The sequence below is a fragment of the Pristiophorus japonicus genome, chromosome 2, assembly GCF_044704955.1.
Source record: "Pristiophorus japonicus isolate sPriJap1 chromosome 2, sPriJap1.hap1, whole genome shotgun sequence".
NCBI classification, from domain to species: Eukaryota; Metazoa; Chordata; class Chondrichthyes; family Pristiophoridae; genus Pristiophorus; species Pristiophorus japonicus.
In genome coordinates, this window is record NC_091978.1 from 18,407,517 (window position 1) to 18,418,898 (window position 11,382).

Consider the following 11,382-nt stretch of genomic DNA (forward strand, 5'->3'; position numbering starts at 1 on the left):
AGTAGGCCATTTGGCCCCTCAAGCCTGCTCCACCATTTAATAATATCATGGCTGATCTGATCATGGACTCAGCTCCACTTCCCTGCCCGCTCCCCATAACCCTTTATCCCCTTATCGCTCAAAAATATGTCTATCTCCGCCTTAAATATATTCAATGACTCAGCCTCCACAGCTCTCTGGGGCAGAGAATTTCACAGATTTACAACCCTCTGAGAGAAGAAATTTCTTCTCATCTCACTTTTAAATGGGCGGTCCCTTATTCTAAGTCCCCTAGTTTTAGTTTCCCCTGTGAGTGGAAATATCCTCTCTGCATCCACCTTGTCGAGCCCCCTCATTATCTTATACGTTTCGATAAGATCACCTCTCATTCTTCTGAACTCCAATGAGTATCGGCCCAACCTACTCAACCTACCTTCATCAGTCAACCCCCTCATCTCCGGAATCAACTTAGTGAATCTTCTCTGAACAGCCTCCAATGCAAGTATGCAAGCATTTACTGAGATAACCTTTTCCCACTCTCACTATTCCCAGTAATTCCAGCAGGGAGTCGGATTGCAAGTGTAATTCCACGGATTACTCCAACGCCGGCACTGACCACGAGTTCACCTTCACTGAGCAGAACTACTCACCTTACGCGGAGGAATACAGCCGCATCATTTTCATCGTGGAGGCCGTCAACAGCGTCTCGTACCAGAAGCTGAAAACCATGTTTTTCACGGAAGATATCGGTACGTCCCTTTGCTTCATTTGCGGTCCCAGAGGTCGGGAGTGGCTGAGTAGCAACAGATATCTGCTCAAAGTAAATCTGAATGCCCCAAGAAAGTGTGGAGGTGGTTGGGGTTCTTTGAAAACAGAAGGGGCTTCACAGTGACCTGATAGAATCATACAATCATCCAGCCATTTGGCCCAACATGTCTGTGCTGGCTCTCTGAAAAACCAACTCAATTAATCCCATGCTCTTTCCCCGCAGCCCTGAAAATGTTTCCTTTTCAAGTATACCTCCACTTTATCGCCCCCGGTGGTTCTCTTGGCAATTAGCTTCAATCTGCGTCCTCTCGTTACTGACCCACTTGCCAGTGGAAACAGCTTCTCCTTATTTACTCCATCAAAATCTTTCATCATTTTTGACCACCTCTATTAAATCTCCCCCTAATCTTCTCTGCTCTTAAGGAGAACAACCCCAGCTTCTCCAGTCTCTCCATATAACTGAAGCCCCTCCTCACCAGTCTCCACCTCTGTAGTTCTCTCCCGAAGGTTGGGTATTTTTTGTCAGGGCTTGATTATTAAGGAACCAGTTTCCTTCTGATACTCCTCCATTATTCATGTATGAACTTTGGCAGTAATCGTCCACTGATATTCAACCACAAGGGGTCTTCACATCTAAGTCTGTCCTGTTCCGCAATTTCAGATGCAAAGTCATCAGGAGCAGGAACCCTAGTCGACGTTTCCTTCCCTATCCCAGTGACATTGAGGGAAAATGTAGCACCCTTAATCCTGCCAATTCTTAATATAATACAGGCTGGTGATCCAATAAGGGATTTCTGATTAGTAGCGCAGCTACTCAGTTGGTGGCCTCATACCTCACAGTCAGAAGGTCGTGGGTTCAGGTCAAAGGAACATAAGAAATAGGAGTAGGAATGGGCCATTTGGCCCCTCGAGCCTGCTCCGCCATTCAATAAGATCATGGCTGATCTGATCTTGGCCTCAATTCCACTTCCTCGCCCGCTTCCCACTACTCTTGACTCCCCTATTGCTCCCATTCCAGGGTGTCTAAGCTAATACTCCCAGTGTGGTACTGAGGCAGTGCTGTACTGTTAACGGTGCCGTTTTTCAGATGAGACATTAAACCGAGGCCTCATCTACTCTCTCAGGTGGTTGTAAAAGCTCCCATGCCACTCTTTAGACGAAAAGCAAGCGATTTCTCCCTGGTGTCCTGGGCCAATATTTATCCCTCAAACAACATCACTAAAACATAATGGCCTGAAATTTCGAGGAAGGCTTCCCACGGGTAAATCCTGAAAAAATAGGAATAAACTGCGCACTTACCTGGAGCTGCTGCCCACGTTGGGACTTCCAATTCACAGGCCTCCTCTCCCAATGACGCGCACGTGTGCACGTCAGGACGTCCGCAGGAGTCACATGTGCCTGGACACCCAATCACAGGTAAGTATTTTCTCATTCATAGTAATAGGAGATTCGTAAGTTACAAATCTCCTATTACTATGAATGAGAAAAACCCCAAAACGCACAAACACTATACAAAACATTTTAAAAATACCTCACGCAATAAACTAATAGAAATTTAAAATGTTACACATGTTTTTTTAAATTAAAAAAATTCCCGATTTAAAAAAAAAATTAGGGTTAGGGTTTAAAATAAAATTATCTGAGTGGGCTGGGTTTTAACATAAATGTGTTTTTTAAATTTTTATTTTAATCGTGTTTTTTCTATGTTTTTAAACTCTTCTGCCTGTAAAAGTAGGCTACACGCTTGCTTTTTCAGGCGCAAGATTTTAAAGGACATTTGCTGGGCAAGATATTCGTAAATATCGGAAATCTTACCCTGCAAGTGTCCTCGTTCCCGAGATGCGGCCATCTGTCAAGACCAAAAAGTTGACAGATTGGAAATGTCGGTTTCCAGTGCATGCCGGGTCATCGGAATTTCAGGGCCATTATCTGGTCGTCATCATATTGCTGTTTGTGGGAGCTTGCTGTGCACAAATTGGCTGCAGCGTTTCCTGCATGACAGCGGTAACTACACTTCAAAAATACTTCATTGGCTGTAATGCGCTGAGGTGGTGAAAGGTGCTATATAAATGCAAGTTCTTACTTTTTTTTATTGGATATTGATTGTTAATTGCAAATCGAGCTTTGCAGTCAATTTCTTTAGATGTCTTAATATATAATTTCCTTTCTGACGCAGTTAAGCCAGACCTTCCGCAGAATATAACGGTCACACTAAAGAATCGGAAAAAGCTGAATGTCTCCTGGCAGTATCCATGCAACTGGATTAAGCCGCATTCCTATTTTCCATTGGTCTTTGCCATCGAGTACAAGAAATATGGCAAGAAACATGGCAAGACTTTCACGGTAAGTGCAGCATGTTACAGCTGGTTACTTGACGTAAAGTCAATACTCGCCTCCCTTACATTCTCACGTCTTCCTCCTCCAACTTATCTTTCGCAATATCTCAAAATTGTGTAATTACTCACTTAATGTGCATCTTCCAGTCAAGGGGAATAGAGTATTACAGCAGAGAAATCCTGCTACAACTGTGCAGGGTATTGGTGAGGCCTCGCCTGGAGTACTGCGTACAGTTTTGGTCTCCTTATTTAAGGAAGGATATACTTGCCTTGGAGGCAGTTCAGATAAGGTTCACTAGGTTAATTCCGGAGATGAGGGCTTTGACTTATGAGGATAGTTTGAGTAGGTTGGCCTATACACATTGGAGTTCAGTAGAACGAGAGGTGATCTTATCAGAACATATAAGATAATGAGGGGGCTTGACAAGGTGAATGCAGAGAGAACATTTCCACTCAAGGGGGAAACTAAAACTAGGGGACATAGTCTCAGAATAAGGGGCCGCCCATTTAAAACTGCGATGAGGAGGAATTTCTTCTCTCTGAGGGTTGTATATCTGTGGAATTCTCTGTCCCAGAGAGCTGTGGAGGCTGGGTCATTGAATATATTTAAGGCGGAGATAGATAGATTTTTGAGCAATAAGGGAGTAAAGGGTTATGGGGAGCAGGCAGGGAAGTGGAGCTGAGTCCATGATCAGGTCAGCCATGATCGTATTGAATGATGGAGCAGGCTCGAGGGGCCATATGGCCTACTCCTGCTCCTATTTCTTATGTTAACAGCTTACAGACTAACGTTTCATGTCAAAGCTAGGTGGGAATGTAAGTTGTGAGGAGGATGCAAAGGGGTTTCAAGGGGACATAGACAGACTAAGTGAGTGGGCAAGAATATGGCAAATAGAATATAATGTGGAGAAATGTGAAGTTGTCCACCTTGGTAGGAAAAATAGAAAAGCAGAGTATTTTTTAAATGGTGAGAGATTGGAAAGTGTTGGTGTTCAGAGGGACCTGGGTGTCCTTGTACATGAATCACTAAAAGTTAACATGCAGGTACAGCAAGCAATTTCTGTTCACAATATAAAGCATTTATGGCCACCACACTTTAGGAAGGGTATCAAGGCCATGGAGAGGGTGCAGAGGAGGTTTACTAGAATGGTACCAGGGATGAGGGACTTCAATTACATGGAGCGACTGGAGAAACTGGGATTACTCACCGTAGAGCAGAAAAAGTTAGGGGAGGTCTTCAAAATTATGAATGATATTGATAAGAGTAAATAAGGTGAAACTGTTTCCACTGGCAGGAGGGTCAGTAACCAGGGGACACAGCTTCAAGATAATTGGCAAAAGAACTAGAGGGGTGATGAGGAGAATTCTCTTTACTCAGCGAGTTGAATATTGTGCGCAGTTTTGGTCTCCCAATCTGAGGAAGGACGTTCTTGCCATTGAGGGAGTGTAGCGAAGATTCACCAGACTGATTCCTGGGATGGCAGGGCTGACATATGAAGAAAGACTGGATCGACTAGGCTTATATTCACAGGAATTTAGAAGAATGAGAAGGGATCTCATAGAAACATATAAAATTCTGACGGGTTTAGACAGGTTAGATGCAGGAAGAATGTTCCCAATGTTGGGGAAGTCCAGAACCAGGGGACATAGTCTCAGGATAAGGGATAAGCCATTTAGGATCGAGTTGAGGAGAAACTTTTTCACCCAGAGAGTGGTGAACCTGTGGAATTCTTTACCACAGAAAGTTGTGGAGACCAGTTCGTTGGATATATTCAAGAGGGAGTTAGATATGGCCCTTACGGCTAAAGGGATCAAGAGGTATGGAGAGAATGCAGGAAAGGAGTACTGAGGTGAATGATCAGCCATGATCTTATTGAATGGTGGTGCAGGCTCGAAGGGCCGAATGGCCTACTCCTGCACCTATTTTCTATGTTTCTATGTTTCTATGTTTGTTACGATCTGGAACGCGCTGCCTGATAAGGTGGTGCAAGCAGTTTCAATAACAACTTTCATAAGGGAATTGGATATTTAAATAGGAAAATAAATTCTTATGGGGAAAAAGTGGGGGAGGGACTAATTGGATAGTTGATTCAATGAGCCGGTACAGGCACGATGGGCTGAATGACCTTCTGTGGTGTTTATGAATCTATGATTTTTGCCAAAACTGATACAAATTTTGCAAGAACGTTTAATTGGCTTCTCCAGTGTCATAGCTAGCTCGCAATCCGGTGCCCTCGGGAGTGGCGGGCGACATCTAGCCATCCGAGGGAGGGGGGGGGCGCCGCTTGCCCGGCTCATGACAAGAAACCCCGACTCCTAATCTCGGACAGGGCTCGGGCCTTTGGCCTCTGGCCTGTGCTCCCGAGCGTCGACCATTTAGTGCCCGAAACCGGGCCTTAACGAATTTCTGCCCCCACGCCCCCCCCACACCCTCTCCCCAAAATATCTCATCCTATAGAGATCTCCTTGCCTGAATCCTCACCAACGATAGTGCCTGCCCGGGATGGGGGAGACGAGGAGGAACAATCCTCAGCCCTTCAGAGTAATCATGGCAGGGAGCAGTCGAGAGTTCGGGATAAGGGTCGGGGCAGGGGGAGGTGGGTTAGTGAAGCCCCCTACAACTGTAGGAGACAATGGGCCAAAAATTGCGTCCCCGGCGGTCCAGGAGGAACGTAGACTAGCTCTCCGAGGCCTAAATGCGCAGCCCAGTGCAGAGGCCCAAGTATTCCTGGAGCCTATACGCATCCAGGGATCACGTGGGCCTGGACCACCAATCACAATGTAGTAATGGGAGCTCTGAAAAACACTTCACTTTTTTAAAATTGTAGAAATTGCATTAAATTTAATGTTTTAGAGAAAAATTTTATTTTTTTGTTTTAATAGGGTTAAAAAATTTAAAAAAAAAGACAGAGTTTTTAATATAAAAATAAGTAATGACATTTATTTTTTCTGTCTATTAAAACTCTTACGTTGGTGAAAGCAGGCCTTCCGTCTGCTTTTACCAGGCCTAAGAGTTTGAAGGACACTCGCTAGCCAAGTGTTGGGCAAATAGCCCAAATCTCTGCCCGTGAAGGCCCTTCTCCCGGTCAAAGGCATTTTGACAGATCCTAAACCCAAACTTGCGGGGCCTCTTCGAGCACGCGCACATTGTACGCACCCAGAGAGGCTGCAATTTCAGGGCTGTTGTCATAAATAGAGAGAATTGCAGATGTTGAGTTCGAAGGGACGTTTTAAGGTGTAATATTTGTTGTTGTTGTATTTCCCGTCAGGTTATGGAAGAAGGCCTCAACATCTCAGAGATCCGAGTCCCCAGTTCAGCAAAGTACGAAGTGCGCATAAGGACAAAGGACCGGTTCCTCAACTCGCCCTGGAGTGAATGGAGTGACTGGATCAAAAGCAGATCTGTACGCGTTTGATTCGAACTTTCTTTTCTTTAGATGACAGCTGAGGTAAAAAAAAAACACCTAGGCCGTGAAACTCGTCTCCGTCGGTGATGTGAAACGGGGTTAATGGAGTGGAGGGGGGGCGCGGAATGGGATTGGCCACCCGTTATACGCACTGCATCATATTCAGTCCATTGACCCCAATGGAAGTGAACAGCAGGCACTGCGTATAACCAACGGCTGATCCCATACCACCTGTTTCGCCCCACCGTCCGAGACGAACCTCTAGGCCCTAATCTTTAAAGAGACAGATTTTCCTTGCCCTATTTAAAATTGTCTGACTCCCACAATGTTCCAACTAAATGATTATTTCCCATCTACGGCCCCTAACGCCAAAGAAAGAAAAGAAAGACTTGTATTTATATAGCACCTTTCACGACCACCGGACGTCTCAAGGCACTTCACATCCAATGGACTACTTTTGGAGTGTAGTCGCTATTGTAATGTGGGAAACGTGGCAGCCAACTTGCGCAGCAAACCTCCACAAACAGTAATGTGATAATGACCGGATAATCTGTTTTTTGTCATGTTGATTGAGGGATAAATATTGGCCAGAACATCGGGGATAACTCCCCTGCTCTTCTTCGAAATAGTGGCCATGGGATCTTTTACGTCAACCTGAGAGAGCAGATGGGGCCTCAGTTTGGCATCTCGTCCAAAAGACAGCACCTCCGATAGTGCAGCACTCCCTCAGTACTACACTGGGAGTACCAACTTAGATTTATGTGCTCAAGACCCTAGAGTGGGACCTGAACCCATAACCATCTGATTCAGATGCAAGAGTGCTACCCACTGAGCCACGGCTGACACGATGCTTCAGAGGGGTCTCAGATGGGTATCAGGGCATCTGCACAAGTTATACCAGTCAAACATTTATTATTAACCCCCATCCTGAATCTTTCCGAAATAGCAATTTGCTTTAAAAGAAAAACAAAATTTGTTACTTGCATGTTGAGAAAACAGATGAATGATCGATTCCAGGAACTCAAGGTGCTCTGGGTCCTAGACACAGAGAGAGGGAGATGTAACAGCATCCTCACTGATCTGATTTTATCTCCTGTTTTCTCATCCTTGACGGAACATTCTTGCACATGACCCGATGTGGCCCTGCAGCAGATCGGAAATGTGTTTAACGCAGACAAAGGACAAATTGGAGACAGCGCCCTTTCAACTCTGAGACCAGATTCCAATTCAGCCCCAGACTGAGGAGATGTAAGTCTCCTCTGTCTGCTCTCTGCATGCAATGATCAGAAGTTCAGTTCCTACAGCACCAAGACTACTAATGGCACCAACTGGTGCCAATGTAAATGACCATAACAAACTGCAGGATTGCGAGACAAACTCAACTGGTTCACTAATGTTCTTCGGGGGAAGGAACTTGCCATCCATTCCCACACTGGCCTATACATGTGACCACAACTCCCACACTATGGTATTGACTCTTAATCATAGAAATCGTAGAAATTTACAGCACGGAAGGAGGCCAATTCGGCCCATTGTGTCCGTGCCAAACGACCAAGAGCTATCCAGCCTAATCCCACTTTCCAGCTCTTGGTCCATAGCCCTATCGGTTATGGCACTTCACGCGCACATCCAAATACCTTTAAAATGTGGTGAGGGTTTCTGCCTCTACCACATAATGCCCCGAGGGCAGCAAGGGATGCTGCCTCTGCCATCTTTGCCCGCAGCAGAAGAGCAATCTTGCTCAGAAACACCAAAAATTTTCACATGGGTGCATTCTCTTCTGAGTCTGGTCTGAACTACATTGCTCGGACAGAGCAAGAGAGCGCTTGACTCTGTATCTAACGAACACAATACTGGACCCCAGTGTTCAATGTTGACACTGGGAAGCCCACAAAGATCCATCTGCAAGCACCAATCTCTCTCACCTTCATGTGAAGGATTCATCTTATAGCAACCTCCAACGGCAAAGAAAATCTGTCTCTTTAATAAGATTTATGACTAACTCATGAGAAAATAATATTCAAAACCATTTCAACTGAAAAGCACACACAAACTACAACCGAATCAATGAATCAAGGAGATGTATTTACAATTTAATTTAATTATTTAAGATTTTTAAAGGATAAATATTGCAGCTCATTTCAACCGGACTCAATTACAGTATCGTTAAGCTCTTTAGTCTGAAAGAATTGTTCATTAATTGAGGTATATATTTAAAATTCAGCTGGGATTATATTTATTTTATATTACTTGTCTCAGAATAGCTATTTATTTAATATTCATCTAATTTAAGTTCTTGCTTAGAAGTGTTTAGTTCAATGAGATTTATTATGACGCCGAGTTTTAAATGCAAGGGGCCAGCCAAAGTCAATTCTACGTATAACATTACAAGTGAAGAGTGGCTCCTTTGGCACTTGAGACAGGTGCCTTAGTTCAGAGTGGTGAGAGTCGGCAGCACTGAGTTATACTGCCGGCTGCTCAGCACTCCTTGTGCGAGAGCACACGTGCGCTGAAAAAGGGTTAGCGGGGTGGGGGGGGTGGTGCTCGTTATTGTCACTGAGGGGCTGACCGGTTCGTCATTATGTCATTAACTGGGACAGGTCGGAGGTCAGGCCTTTAAGGGAAACCGTTTTCCTCCATAGAATCAGGGAATCATAGAACGGTTACAGTGCAGAAGGAGCCCCTTCGGCCTGTCGAGCCCGTACTGGCTCTCTGCAACAGCACCTAATTCCCCTCCCTCGCCCCCCCGTAGCCCTGCACATTTTTTTCCTTCGGGTATTTATCGAAAAATGATCCACTTCATTTTAAATGGAGGAATCCTCGAAAATGTTCCCTTCAATCCGCTGCTATCCAAATAAAACCTAAAAGTCACCTGTGGACGGTCCCAGACACAGCAGTGCCACAAGGGGTTAATACTAATTTATTCAGCTACTTGAAGCTATTTCTTAAAAAGTTTAATTAATTTATGAAATCATTTTGTTTTCAAATAATAAATTAACTTTCAGCGATTAGTTTCAAGATATTTATTCAGTTATATTGGTTTGGAGGTATTTTACAATTATTTCACCATTATTTATTAAACAGTTTAGAGATATTAAATTAACAATAATTTATTAAGGAGTTGAGCGGTAATGAATTAGTAATTTATTAGGATAGTTGATAAACTATTGAGGACTGCAATGCCAATAATAGGCACAGTCTAGAATTATAATAAGCTTTCTTTTTTAAAATATTAAATTATCTTTCTTGGTCACTCTGTATGTATCTTATATTATGTATTCTTTATGTTAATTATAATATCCAATGTTACATTCCATTTTGAAACCTGTACACGTGTTCTTTGCTCAAAGCGTTACTGCTCATACAATGACAGGAATTTCAATACTAAAGGAGGCCATTTAGCCCATCATGTTGATGCTAGTCCTCCCATTAGAGTACCCTGATTGGCTGGCTCATTCCCGGTATCCGTTTTACGGTGTTAATCAATGTTCTTCTTAAAATCTTCATCATTCGTCTTTTTTTGTTCATAAGGACATAAGAAATGGTAGCAGGAGTAGGCCATTTGGCCCCTCGGGCCTGCTCCGCCATTCAATAAGATCATGTCTGATCTGATCTTGGCCTCAACTCCACTTTCCCGCCTGTTCCCCATAACCCTTTACTCCCCTATAATTCAAAAATCTGTCTATCTCTACCTTAAATTCATTGACCCAGCCTCCACAGCTTCACGAATTCCAAAGATTCACGAAGAGGAAATTCCTCCTCATCTCCGTCTTAAATGGGCGACAGGTACCTCTATTAATTAGCAGTTTCACATCCTCCCGCCCCCCCCCCCCACCGCCTCCCCCTTAGAGGTAGAGGCGTGTGCGAAAAGACAAAGAATAAGATTTTCAATTCTTTATTTTTTTTCTCTTTCACTCTTTTTCTTCTTCTTCAGAAGAAGAAAGGCAAAAAGACTAAACAAGGCCCATCAAGGCAGCACTATTAAAAAAAAACAAAGCGTTGGACTATTGGGTAGAGAGTTGGCAGCAGAGCCTGTGACATCACATCAGCCTGTGACATCACATCAGTTTAAAGGGACTACACCCCCTGTATGCTAGAATTTACCTATTGGAATCAGGCAAAGGTCCTGGATTGGACATACCCCTTTAAGTATGGAAATTAAATTGTTGACCAAAGTCCTGCCCTATTGCAGCATCTTTACAAAAGTTTTCCCATGAGAATGTTTAAATGCTGCCGTGAAAGAACAAAAAATATAAGTGTCCCTTCCCACTGAAAAGCATTGGAGAAGTTGAAAATCTGACCAAACTCGTATGCTTTTTTAAAGGGGTTATGTCAAAGTTGGACTGTTTTCTCATTCCCTGTTGTAATAATGGAACAAGCCACATTATTTATTTATTTATTGTTATTTATTTGTTCACTTCCTCCTTGGAACCATGTAATGCTGTGTTTTTTTAAGTGGGGCAGACCCATCTATGTATTCCTTAATAAAATAAAGAACAAATGTCAGTCTCCAAGTTTGATGATTTGATGTCTCATGTACTCAATCCTGTTTCGCAAGAGTGGTTAAGAAGTTCTGAACAGGTCATCAGTCGAGTGGCCCACCGAGCCTGCTCCAGCCAGGGTCCACGTATCATTAATCTATCACGTCTTCACCCAACATTAGGAGGGGGTTTCGATAACCATGGACTCCCACAACGCTGCCACCTGTTGTTCAAGTCAGGATCTAAAAAAAATATATATCTAGCAAATTTTGAGAGAAATAATTGCATTTATATAGCGCCTTTGGCTACCTCAGGATGTCCCAAAGCACTTTACAGCCAACAAAGTACTTTTTGAAGTGTAGTCGCTGTTGTAATGTAAGAACCTTGATGCACAGCAAGCTCCCACAAACA

At 43.7% G+C, this 11,382-nt stretch overlaps 1 protein-coding gene across 1 annotated transcript in view; it reads left to right on the forward strand.

Moving 5' to 3' along the window:
• Window positions 1-10,475, forward strand: part of LOC139228468 (interleukin-12 subunit beta-like) — a 33,617-nt gene extending 23,142 nt beyond the window's left edge. Inside the window, exons 5-8 of the mRNA XM_070859526.1 lie at window positions 532-728; window positions 2,924-3,090; window positions 6,353-6,487; window positions 10,425-10,475. Coding sequence (XP_070715627.1) covers window positions 532-728; window positions 2,924-3,090; window positions 6,353-6,487; window positions 10,425-10,475 — 550 coding nt within the window. The remainder of the gene's footprint in view (window positions 1-531; window positions 729-2,923; window positions 3,091-6,352; window positions 6,488-10,424) is intronic.
• Window positions 10,476-11,382: the final 907 nt, after the last annotated feature.